Raw genomic sequence first — 12,439 nt, 5'->3', positions numbered from 1 at the left:
CCTGCCTGCACCGGGGACATCCCTCCTGTGGCGAGCATGTGCCTGTGCTCGTGTGCGTGTCCCTCCTGCCATGGTTCTGCCAGGTCCCAGCTCCTCTGCTTGTGCTGGTGCCTGCGCTGCGTATCTGGGTGCTGGTGCGCACACGCCTTCTCCAGGCGCGGGCAACACCTCCCTCCTGTGGCACTTCCCAGCACATACAGACTGCGGTCGTTTGGGGGTGCCCAGGGGAGCCAGAGACCCTCCAGCTCTGGAATGACCTTCTGCCAGCCCCCCTTCCCCCAGGGGCTGTGTGGCGTGGGCTCAGGTTAAGGCCTTGTTCCAGATCAGGACGGGGTGCCCTTGGCAGAGTTCCCTGGGGACAAAGCCCTCTGGGGTCCTCCCTCCCCATTCCGAGCTGCCCTCACAAGCTCATCTCTCCGTTGCAGTTTGTCTGCAAGAATGACAAGTGCATCCCTTTCTGGTGGAAATGCGACACCGAGGACGACTGTGGGGACCGTTCGGACGAGCCGGAGGACTGCCGTGAGTGCCGAGTGGGGCTGACCACAGCCCACGGTGCCTCCCAGCACCGCAGCCACGCTGCCTGGCTCTTGCCAGCCCTACGGCATCTCTGCTGGCTGGAGCAGCCGGGCGGTGCTTGTGTGGCTGCTCTCCCAAAGCCCTGCTGCTGCTCTGCCTTTGGGACAGTGCTGCTGCTCCCTGCCCAGCTCCGGCAGAGGGGAGGGTCACCCCGTTATCGGGGCTTAGAGAGCAGTGGGACAACACGCTGTCCCTGCCTGGGGTGTTGCCCCGTGGAGAACAACAGCCAACTGCTGCCGTGGGGGCAGAGCTGCCCCTTCGCTGCACCAGAGCCCAGGGCTGGGTTCTCGGTGCTCAGTCCCTGCTGAGGACCCCAGAGAGGAAAGCGGGAGGTTAAGGTTTGCCCTGAAAATGTTCCCCAGAGCAAACATCTCACTCTGTCTTACTCGCCCCACAGCTGAGTTCAAATGCAGGCCAGGGCAGTTCCAGTGCTCCACTGGGATCTGCACCAACCCAGCCTTCATCTGTGATGGAGACAACGACTGCCAGGACAACTCAGATGAAGCCAACTGCGGTAGGTTCTCCACCTCCCCTTGCAGCCCCCAAACCCCAGCAGCGCTGCAGCGTCTCAGCAGAGCAGAGATGTGGCGTGTCAGCTTTTGACCGTGCTGCCTCCCTTCCAGATATCCACGTCTGTCTGCCCAGCCAGTTCAAATGCACCAACACCAACCGCTGCATTCCTGGCATTTTCCGCTGCAATGGTCAGGACAACTGTGGTGACGGCGAGGATGAGAAGGACTGCCGTAAGTGGGGAGCTGTTAACCGTGTTAGGGATGGGGAGCATGCAGGGTTCGGGTGAGTTCAGTGCTGCATCAGATCTGTGTCTCTGGGTATTGGCTTCTCTGCAGGCTGGCTTCTGGGTGATCCTGCCCCTGGGCATGGGGCTTTCTCCTTACCTCTGCTCTGCATAGAGCCTCTGTCCACCGTCACCCTGCTTCCCCTACAGACAATGCTGTTTCCTAGTGGAAACTAAATCCTTAAATCCCTCAGGGTGACAAGTTCAATATTTGCTGTGGATTTGCACCAAACCTGTTGCACAGCTGAGGGATCTCGTGGCTTCTGCCCTGTCTCCCTGCAGCTGGTCGAGCCTTCTGGGATCACCACAGGGCTCCTCTCCCCTCCCCTCTTGCGTTACATGGTCACCAAGCGTGGCCAGAAACTTGTGATGCCCAGAGTGTCTGCGCACCTCTGCTCCGTGGGGTGTTCTTTGCGGGGTGGTGCTGGCAGACCCCTGCCCGCCCTGTTGCCTCTCCTGACTCTGTTCTCCCTCCTGCAGCGGAGGTGACTTGTGCCCCCAACCAGTTCCAGTGCGCGATCACCAAGCGCTGCATCCCCCGCGTCTGGGTGTGCGACCGGGACAACGACTGTGTGGATGGCTCCGATGAACCTGCCAACTGCAGTAAGAAGCCTGCGCAGGGAAGGGGGGGTGGGTCCGGCCACACCGAAACCGGGAGCTCCCCTGCAGCCAGTCACGACTGTGTGTCTTTGCCCGCGGGATGGCGGGTCCCTGTTCAGTCCCTGCAGGGGCTGCAGGCAGAGGGTGATGGTGGCGGTGGCTCTGCCTGGATGTTTCCCGCTGAGATACTCCTCTCTGACTTCTCCCTGGAGAACTGCTTGAAAGGGTGAACTCCCCTTTCCAAGCAAGGGTGCTGCAGTCAGCTCCAGGCTGCTGGCACAAGGTGTTCATCAGCCTTGCAGAGAAAGAAATGTGCCTGGCCAAAGCTAACGCCACCTCCCCTCCCCATATCCCTGTCACCCCCCAGCACAAATGACGTGTGGTGTGGACGAGTTCCGGTGCAAGGACTCGGGCAGGTGCATCCCAGCACGCTGGAAGTGCGATGGGGAGGACGATTGTGGGGACGGGTCCGACGAGCCCAAGGAGGAATGCGGTGAGCAGAGAGTGGGGCTGGGGAGATGAGCCCAGAGGGAATCTTGTGCCCCCCACCTTCCCTGAGGGTCAGGCTGCCCTGGCGCTGTCTGTCCCCTCCACCTTCCTGGGGTGCCTGGGGCTGGGGGAGGTTTTAGCTGCTCCTTTTCCGACCCACATGGGCGCTGCTGGCAGAGAGCAGCACTGCCCACCCTGCTAGCTGCCATGGCCATCCCTCCCCTTGTGCAGGGACAATGCTGATGCCTGTCCCTCTCTCGTCCCTCCCAGACGAACGCACCTGTGAGCCCTACCAGTTCCGCTGCAAGAACAACCGCTGCGTGCCGGGTCGCTGGCAGTGCGACTACGACAACGACTGTGGGGACAACTCAGATGAGGAGAGCTGCAGTACGTGCCACATCCAAGCCTTTGCTATCCTGGGAGCCGGCTGTGCAGTGGAGAAGGGAGCGGTTCAGATCCCCCCAGCCCCTCTGGTGCGGGCTATCCCCCCAGCTATGGGGGCTGATGGCTGGGGAAGCCCAGGGAGCTGCCTTTTCCCCCTGGACAGAACGTGCTTGACTCCAGGGGTCTGCTGGCCTGGTCCCGCAGCCAGGGCTTGGCTGCCAGCTGTTCTGAGGAGAGTCCCCAGGGTGGGACAGGTAAAAGGGAGGAGGTGACCCCAGCACCCTCCCTGGCACGCAGCACACGGGCCCTGTGCGGCCATGCTCGCTCGTGGGGCTTGTGGGTACCTCGTCCCACTCATGGGCACTTCACCCCACTCGTGGGCACCTCATCCCGCTCGCGGTGGAGCAGGTTTGCTGTAGAGCATCGCCCCGTGCGTTGGCCCAGCCTGGCAGGCAGCACCCTTTGGAACGGTTTGGCCTGGGAGGGCAGCGGGGACACACGGAGGCTTTGGGAGGGGAGCTGTGGAACCAGCTGAACCCAGGTCACAAACCTGACCTGGATCAGCGTGTGGGAAGGCGGCTGGTCCCCAGAAGCCACAGCGGACGGTCACGTTGCTGCCCCTTAATGAGTTATCGCTTGTTAGTGGAGCTGTGCCAGCACCCGCCCTGCTGAGCAGCAGGGGACTGGGACCGTCCACAGGTCCTGGGGCTCTGCTGCAGGCAGGAGCCCGGTCCCGTCCCTCTGGAGGGGCCTGAGCTGACCATGGGATGGCCCCTGGGTCTGTGGCCAGCTGCGGGGGCCCAGGCAGAGCCAGACTCTCTTCCCACCGTGCAGCACCTGCTCCGGGTCCCTCTGTCTCCCTGCAGCTCTCTAGGGCACAACTTTTTTTTCTTTTCTGTTGTTTTCATGTCGTGTTTTTGAGTTTGTGCCATTTCACTTCATCTTATGTTTTTCTCCATTTTCACACTGTCGTTATGGGGCGCTCAGAGGTAGGTTCCTGCCAAAATCTTTTAATTCCATGTACAGATTCTCTAAAATAAACGAAGGCAATAAATTCCAGGTGAGGGCAGAGGGGTCGGGACTGGACAACCCAGGTGGATTTACTGAGCATCAGCACCAGCATCTCCCTCCGCTGGAGCCGCAGTCAGGGAGGGTCCGACCCTGCTGGCTCCACTGCCAGGACCCGTGCATGGCTCATTCGTGGCTCCAAAATCTGTCCCCACCTTGACCCTTCCTGCTGCAGCTGGACACCCCCTGCCCCTCTCTTCCGCTCAGTCCTGCCAGCTTCTGCACTGGCCGGAGCGGCTGCCTGCCCTGACACCTGGGGCCTCCCCGGGGCGATGGGGAGGGGAAGGGTCGCCAGAGATGTCCCGGGTGGGCGGCCGCGCCGCTGCCCTCCTCCTGCAGACGATTTGGCACCATTGGTGCCGGCCCAGTGGGTGCGTTGAGCTGCGAGAGGCCGTGTGTCCCCATGCCCTGTGAGGGGAGGACGGGTGAGCCAGCTCTGCCAGACCTGGCCAGGGTGCCGCTGCCTCTCCTCCTGCCCCAGCCTTCAGTGGAGAACGGCCTGGGGGACAAGTGTAGTGGGACACTGCCAGAAATGAGTCTGTATGTCCATAGTACCCCCCAAAAACCCCATTTCCCCGCAAGAAGATGGGAGCCCTGGAGTGGGATGGGAAGGGGGCTGGGAGCTGGTATCAGCTGTGCCCCTCTCTGGCAGTTCCCCCGGCTCTGCTTGCACCCACCCTGTCCCCAGTGCCACTGGATGTGTGTCTGTGTCAGCCTGTGCCCCCCCTAAGCTGTTGGCTAGGGACACCTTCTGCCCTCGCAGCCCTGCCCGCAGCCTGCGCCCCTGACTGCCCTCTGTTCTGTGTCCCCAGCACCCCGGCCCTGCTCCGAGAGCGAGTTCTCCTGTGCCAACGGCCGCTGCATCGCCGGCAGGTGGAAGTGCGATGGGGACCACGACTGTGCGGATGGCTCTGACGAGGTACAGTACCGAGAGCAGAGGCTCCCTGCCAACACCTTCGCCCTGTCCACGTGGGGGACTGGGGACGCTGCTGCTGCCAGGGGTCCCCCACCCCCAAGAGGGGCTGAGAGCCTGGTCCTGGGGTGCAGACGCAGGATGGGAGGCTGTCGCTGCCGGGGCTGTCCCTGCTGACTGCTGTCCCTCGCCCTGCCCCTGCAGAAAGACTGCACGCCACGCTGCGAGTTCGACCAGTTCCAGTGTAAGAACGGGCACTGCATCCCTATGCGCTGGCGCTGCGATGCTGATGCGGACTGCATGGATGGCACCGACGAGGAGAACTGCGGCACTGGGGGTAATGGCAGCGCTGCGTGGCTCCCTCGGGACTGGTCGTCCTCCCCCCTTGACCTCATGTCTCCTGTGTCCTTGCTGGGGGTGGAAGCACTCCCCTGTGCATGTGTCAGCACCCTCTGCCCGGCCCCAGGGCATCACAGATGCATAGCTGAGCCCTGGAGAGCCCCCAGCTATGCTGGAAATTGGAGTTGTGGCTGCAGACCGGCATTTCAGCAGCCAGGCAGCACTGGCTGACATGTCTCCTCTTGCCCTGTGCTGTGACAGTTCGCACGTGTCCGCTGGACGAGTTCCAGTGCAACAACACACTGTGCAAGCCCCTGGCCTGGAAGTGCGATGGGGAGGATGACTGCGGGGATAACTCAGATGAAAATCCGGAGGAGTGCTGTGAGTGACACCGCGACACCGCGTTGCCTCTCCCCACTCCTGGCAAAGCCCCTGCCTGGCACACTGGGACCGCAGCCCACTCCCAGCACCCACGTGCCAGGGAGGGGTGACAGTCCCAGAGCTTGGGCACTGCTGTGGGTACCCTGGGGGGCTGTTGGTACCTCGGGCACCGCTGTGGGTACCCGGGGGGGCTGTGGGTACCTCTGGCAGCTCGACATGTCCCCTCTAGATGGGTCCCCCCAGGGGCGGCTGGTGGGGCCAAGGGGGCAGGAGGTAGCTCTGGTTGAGAGAGCGGTCGCAGAGGTGCTGAGCCAGGTGTGGGGCTGGCAGTGGGGAGCCGGGGCTGAGAGGGCAGGGGGCTGGGTGGAAGAGGGCTGACCCTGACAGCAGCCGGGCAATTGTCTTTGCTTCAGTCTCTTTGCTTTAGTCTCCGGAGCCCGCTCGCCCTCGTGGGACAGGCATCCCCAGAGAGCGGGCAGAGGCCGAGCAGCAGCTCATGACAAGCGTGACAGCCTGGCTATGGCGTCTCCTTTCACCGTCACCATTTGTTTCTGTTTGCTGGTGCAGTGAAATTCCAGTGTCCCCCCAACAGACCGTTCCGCTGCAAGAACGACCGGGTATGTCTGTGGATCGGTCGACAGTGCGACGGCATTGACAACTGTGGAGACAACACGGATGAGAAGGACTGTGGTGAGTGGGGCTGCCCGTGGGCACCGCTCTGCATCCAGCGTGGACGGGGCAGTGGGTCGCCACTGCCCTTGGGCTGCTCCTCGCAGAGCCCTGGGTTTAGCCCAGGTGTTGGGGTTTGCTTTGCCTGCTCCTTCCCAAAACCAGGAGGCTGGTGCAGGCATCCTGGGTCCTTGCCTGGTCCCTTCCTGCACCGTTCACAGCCTGTGGCTCCTGTGGGGAGGTTGCCCAGGGACACGGAGGGTCACAGCCACTGCCTGTGCTCCCACAGAGTCTCCCACGGCGAAACCCAAGAGTTGCAGCCAGGACAAGAACGAGTTCCTGTGCGAGAATAAGAAGTGCATCAGTGCCAACCTCCGCTGCAACTTCTTTGATGACTGCGGAGATGGCTCTGATGAGGAGTCCTGCTCCCACGGTGGGTGGGGAGCCGGGGTGCTGGGGGAGGCGAGGGTGGACACTGGGGAAGCCGCGAAGGCACTGACGGCATGTCCCGCCCCAGACCACAAGTCATACGACTGCATGACCAACACCACCATGTGTGGAGACGAGGCCCAGTGCATTCAGTCGCAGTCCACCACATACTGCACGTGCCGCAGAGGCTTCCAGAAGGTGCCAGACAAGAACTCCTGCCAAGGTACTTCCCGCTGCTGCTGGAGAGGGCTTGGGGTCAGGCTGTTGGGTTTATGGTTGGTTTTTGCCAGTAAGATGTGTCTTCGCGCCTGCGGAGTGTCTGGGGCATCAGAAATGGTGTCCTTGGGGCACAAACGTGGGGAATGGGGAGAGACGGGGTCCCAGACCAGCCCCCAGAGAGGGGGGCATGGGGGGCATTGCATGGGGGCACCCCCTTGACTCCTGTCTCCCGCTGCCCAGATGTCAACGAGTGCCTGCGCTTTGGGACCTGCTCCCAGCTCTGCAACAACACCAAGGGCTCCCACGTCTGCAGCTGTGCCAAGAACTTCATGAAGACGGACAACATGTGCAAGGCAGAAGGTCAGGAGGGAACGGGGGCCTGCGCAGACCCTGTGCGTGCCCGTGCCACCCTGCAGGACCCAACCGCTCTTCCCTCCCTGCTCTGCCGGCTCCCCCTGCACCTCTGCCCACCCTTCCGTGGCACTGCTGGTGCCGTCAGTCTGTCCGTCCCTGGCAGACAAAGCCCCAAGGGGGTGCCAAGCTCCCGACGACCCTGTCCCCTGCCCCACCGTGGAGCTGGGCTGAGCCCCCCCTCCCAGCCCAGCACGCACCAACAGCTCCTCCTCTGCAGGCTCTGAGCACCAAATCCTCTACATCGCGGATGACAACAAGATCCGGAGCATGTACCCCTTCAACCCCAACTCCGCCTACGAGCCAGCCTTCCAGGGTGACGAGAACGTGCGCATTGATGCCATGGACATCTATGTCAAGGGCAACAAGATCTACTGGACCAACTGGCACACGGGCAGGATCTCATACCGGGAGCTGCCTGCCTCCTCCGCTGCCTCCACCGCCTCCAACCGCAACCGGCGCCAGATCGACGGCGGCGTCACCCACCTGAATGTGAGCTTTGTTGGGGGCATGGCGGGAGGCACCAAGGCCAGGCTGCGGGTGTCCTCTGCCCTCACCTCTCCCCCCTTTCTGCCTTTCACAGATCTCAGGGCTGAAGATGCCGCGGGGAATTGCCATCGACTGGGTTGCTGGGAACATCTACTGGACAGACTCAGGGCGAGATGTCATTGAAGTGGCGCAGATGAAAGGCGAGAATCGCAAGACGCTGATCTCGGGCATGATCGACGAGCCCCACGCCATAGTAGTCGATCCACTTAGGGGGTGAGAGACTTGAGCCCTTTCTCCCTTCCCTCTGCCCAGCCCTCACCCCGGCCCCCCACACCACCAAGCCCGTCCGTGGCAGAAGCTCCCTGTGCTCCATGTCACTCTCCATGTCAGCTCGAGTTGCTGTGCCTTGGAATCAGCCCTTGGGATCACGTCAGTGACTCCAGGACACTGTGGGGAGAATGCGGGCTGGTTTCTCCACCCATGGGGCATTGGACTGTCCTGCTCTTCCCCTCCTCCTTGCTCCCCTGCCGGGAATGACCTGCCCATGTCCTTCACAGGACTATGTACTGGTCAGACTGGGGCAATCACCCCAAGATTGAGACGGCCGCTATGGACGGGACACTGCGCGAGACCCTGGTGCAGGACAACATCCAGTGGCCAACAGGTGAACAAAGAGGGGCGCCAGGAGGGGCACGAGGGGTGGCGAAAGCCTCGACAGGACGGACGTACAACTGGCTCGTGTTGGGGAGGCTGCGCCTGGCAGCTCTGAGCCCCGTGACAGGAGCGTGTGGGGGCCACGTGGTCAGGAGGGGCTCGCGGTGGGCTGGGGGTCTGTACCTCACCGCGGTTTGTGCCCCCACAGGCCTGGCCGTGGACTACCACAATGAGCGGCTGTACTGGGCCGACGCCAAGCTCTCTGTCATCGGCAGCATCCGGCTCAATGGCACCGACCCCGTCGTGGCCATTGACAACAAGAAGGGTGAGCAGCACCCAAGACCCACCAGAGCAGCAGGGAGGAGAGGGACCTGCCCAGGGGCGATGTCCCCAGGGTGGGGTCCCAGCACAGCCCAGCTCCCCGGGGCCCCTGGGCTGGGCCACGCTGCAGGGCAGACCCCAGTGTGGAGCCAGGGATGCTCGGCAGATGGCAGTGAGCACGGGCTTTCCTCGTTAAACACTCCACAGCAGGACAAGAGCCTGCTGGCACTGCTGTCCCCCAACACTGTCCTCCTTATATGGGGGTGGGGCCTGAGATCCATCCAAAATCCCTAACCCACCCTGCCCGGTCTGTGCCACCCCTGCCTGCACATGTCCCCTCCTCGCTTCCCCAGGGCTGAGCCATCCTTTCAGCATCGACATCTTTGAGGACTACATCTACGGCGTCACCTACATCAACAACCGCATCTTCAAGATCCACAAGTTTGGGCACAAGGCTGTCACCAACCTGACGTCTGGCCTCAACCATGCCACCGATGTCGTGCTCTACCACCAGTACAAGCAACCGGAGGGTGTGTGCTGGGCCTGGAACCCCCCGTCCTGCTCCCGGGATGGGAGCGGGGGGTGCCCGGGGCCTCCTCTCTGATGTGGGGTGCCAGAGGGCGAGGGGAGTGCTGTCAGAGCTTGGGGCAAGAGGGGACTCGGCCACCCAGCTTCCCTGCCCAAAGTCGGGGGGCATCTGGATGGGCAGCGCAGGGGGGGTTAGTGGGGAGGGGGGTGGACTGGGGGGAGGCCAGCAGCAATGGCGAGCTGGCAGCTGTGCGGCATCAGGGGACGGGCAGAGGGCTTGGGCAGCTGTAGGGCCGTGGGGGATGCCCTAAAGCTGTTGGGGGGTAGTCGTTTGCCTGAGGGCTGTGGGTCACCCCAGCGTCCTCACCCCCCCTCATCCCCTCCCCTCTTGGCAGTGACCAACCCTTGCGACCGCAAGAAGTGCGAGTGGCTCTGCCTGCTCAGCCCCAGCGGCCCCGTCTGCACCTGCCCCAACGGCAAGCGCCTGGACAACGGCACCTGCGTGGTCATTCCCTCGCCCACTGTCTCCCCCGTCGGTAGGTGGTCTGGAGGAGGAGGAGGAGGAGGAGGAGGAGGAGGGTCCCGCTTTGCACGGTCCCGCTCACCTCCATCCCTCTCTTCCCAGTGCCCACCACTGACACCTGCGACCTGGTCTGCCTGAACGGCGGCAGCTGCTTCCTCAACGCCCGCAAACAGGCCAAGTGCCGCTGCCAGCCCCGCTACAACGGGGAGAAGTGCCAGATCGACCAGTGCTCCGACTACTGCCAGAACGGGGGCACGTGCGCCGCCTCCCCATCGGGTGAGGCTGCTGGGGGCGAGCTGGGGGGGTCGGGGCTGGTCCTGGGCAAACAGACAGGCGGGGAGCACGCTGATGGCTCTTGTCCTCAGGCATGCCGACCTGCCGCTGCCCCACCGGCTACACGGGGCCCCAGTGCAACCAGCAAGTATGCACAGACTACTGCATGAACAACGGCAGCTGCACCGTCAACCAGGGCAACCAGCCCAACTGCCGCTGCTTGCCCACCTTCATTGGGGACCGCTGCCAGTACCGTGAGTGCTGCCTGTCCGTGGCGAGGGTGGCTGGGGAGGGTCAGACTGACCGGTCCCCCCTTTTCTGGGGGATAGTTTTTGGGGACCTTTGGGGACAGTGCCTGAGAGGTTGGACTCCCAGATTACCCTCTTTTGGGGGTCTGGGGACCCGGGGTGGTGTGGTGCTCTGTGGGGGACCGGGGCCACGAGCAGCCCTCTGGAGGGGGCCGGTGTGGGGCGGCCCACCCTGACCACACCGTCCCCTGCAGGGCAGTGCTTCGACTACTGTGAGAACGACGGCATCTGCCAGATGACGAGCAGTGGCGCCAAGCAGTGCCGGTGCCCTCCGCAGTTCGAGGGCACCCAGTGCCAGGACAACAAGTGCTCCCGGTGCCAGGAGGGCAAGTGCAGCATCAACAAGCAGAGCGGAGAAGTCTCCTGCATGTAGGTGCCAGGGACATCAAATTCAAGGGAGGAAGAGGGGATGGTGGGCAGAAGGACCTGAAAAAACCACCTGCGTCCCGGTGGCCTGATCGCTGGGGACTGGCTGTGGCTGAGCAATGCTGAGTCAGTAATTCAGGACAGCTAAGGAATCCGGGAGAGCTCAGGGCTCTGCGAGGAGGCGATGGAGGTGTCTCTCCCCCAAGCCCATCCTGATGTCCCAGCAGCCATCGCTGCGGCACAGCGATGGGCTACCAGCCCCCAGCAAGCAGTCCTGGGTGCTGGGCGCGGGGGCATGGGGAAGGCAGGGGTGCACGTGTGTCTGATCCTCTCTACCCCGCAGCTGCCCAGATGGCAAGATAGCGCCCAGCTGCCTGACCTGTGACAATTACTGCCTGCACGGCGGTACCTGCTCCATCAGCGACAAGACGCAGCTGCCCGAGTGCCTGTAAGCAGATCTGGGGGCTGGGGGGTGCTACAGGCGGGCTACTTGCCCCCTCAAGCAGAGGGAGCAGGCGACTGACAGACCCCAATCTGTGTGTGTCCCCCGACCCCCAGGTCTGTGCCCCACCTCTCCCTCCCCCTCCCCGCATGCTGTCCTGCCCCCGCTAACCCCGGTGCTCTCCCCGTGCTCTCAGGTGCCCGGTGGGGGTGACGGGGACGCGCTGCGAGGACTTCATTGTCAGCGAGCAGCAGAGCAACCGTACGTATGGGGCAGTCCTGTCCCGGGGAGCACTGCGAGGCCTGACACCAAACCGGAGGGGTCGGGGGCACATATTTGCCTGTGAAGGCGGGGTTGCCTGGTGCCCCTGTGCAACTCCTGAACCCCATTCCTAGGGGGGGGAGGAGGGGGGGAAATGTCCTTTCCCGCAGGCAGGGCCAGCCCTGGCTGCTGGACCCACTGCTGCCCGGGCAAGCGGTTGCCAGTCCCTGTGCATTGTCTGACCGTCCCTGCACCTCTCGTCCCGCAGGAACGGCCTCCATTGTCATCCCCATCCTGCTGCTCCTCATCCTTCTCACCGTGGTGGCTTTTGTCTGGTACAAGTGGAGGATTAAAGGGTGAGTCCAGGCTGCTGGGCACCGGGAGGGAGCATTACCCAGCCAGGACGGAAGCCCCCTCTGCAGGGCTTGAAAGCCTCGATCGTGCGGGACAAGCAGGACCCGCTGGTGGGGTGGGGGCCCCATTCGCTGCAGGCTGTGTTGCTGGCACTGACCCCCTGTCTCACACCCTCCCCAGTGCCAAGGGCTTCCAGCACCAGCGGATGACGAATGGTGCCATGAACGTGGAGATTGGGAACCCCACCTACAAAATGTACGAGGGGGAGCCCGACGACGATGTGGGGGGAGCTGCTGGACGCAGACTTCGCCCTGGACCCTGACAAGGTGAGGAGCGGGGTCCCCGTGGCACAGAGGGGCCATCAGCTGTGCGGGGTCCAGCCCAAAGCGGGGGATGCGGAGGGCGTGCGTGTCGAGGGGGGGGCACATCGCTGCTGCAGTGTGAGGGCTCCAGGGGCTGCTCTCTGTGCAGAGGGGCTGGGGGCTCCGAGGGGCTGCAAAAGCTTCAGGGGTGGGGGCTGTGGGGAGGGATGGCAGCAGCCACAGGGTCAGTGGTGCCGTACCAGGAGGGGGTTGTGGCCGGTGCGGGCTCTTGCCCAGGCACCCTGGGCCAAGGAGCGCCTCCATGCCCCGTCCCACTCACTCCC

General features: G+C 63.4%; 1 protein-coding gene across 1 annotated transcript in view; it reads left to right on the top strand.

Annotated features, from left to right (window-relative positions):
* LRP1 (LDL receptor related protein 1) overlaps positions 1-12,439 on the top strand; it is an 86,318-nt gene that overhangs the window by 73,588 nt on the left and 291 nt on the right. The window contains 27 exon segments of the mRNA XM_054183248.1: positions 426-519; positions 974-1,090; positions 1,200-1,319; positions 1,853-1,975; positions 2,340-2,465; positions 2,732-2,848; positions 4,726-4,832; positions 5,031-5,163; positions 5,427-5,546; positions 6,114-6,236; positions 6,505-6,648; positions 6,733-6,867; positions 7,104-7,223; positions 7,495-7,766; positions 7,858-8,036; positions 8,321-8,427; positions 8,626-8,742; positions 9,092-9,268; positions 9,662-9,802; positions 9,892-10,065; positions 10,155-10,316; positions 10,565-10,739; positions 11,080-11,184; positions 11,375-11,439; positions 11,708-11,795; positions 11,974-12,076; positions 12,078-12,119. Of these exon segments, the coding sequence (XP_054039223.1) occupies positions 426-519; positions 974-1,090; positions 1,200-1,319; positions 1,853-1,975; positions 2,340-2,465; positions 2,732-2,848; positions 4,726-4,832; positions 5,031-5,163; positions 5,427-5,546; positions 6,114-6,236; positions 6,505-6,648; positions 6,733-6,867; positions 7,104-7,223; positions 7,495-7,766; positions 7,858-8,036; positions 8,321-8,427; positions 8,626-8,742; positions 9,092-9,268; positions 9,662-9,802; positions 9,892-10,065; positions 10,155-10,316; positions 10,565-10,739; positions 11,080-11,184; positions 11,375-11,439; positions 11,708-11,795; positions 11,974-12,076; positions 12,078-12,119 (3,486 nt within the window).

Source organism: Rissa tridactyla, chromosome 24 (assembly GCF_028500815.1).
Source record: "Rissa tridactyla isolate bRisTri1 chromosome 24, bRisTri1.patW.cur.20221130, whole genome shotgun sequence".
Classification (NCBI taxonomy): Eukaryota; Metazoa; Chordata; class Aves; order Charadriiformes; family Laridae; genus Rissa; species Rissa tridactyla.
The sequence above is the reverse complement of the archived record's forward strand: the minus strand, read 5'-3'. Positions and strand labels throughout refer to the sequence as shown.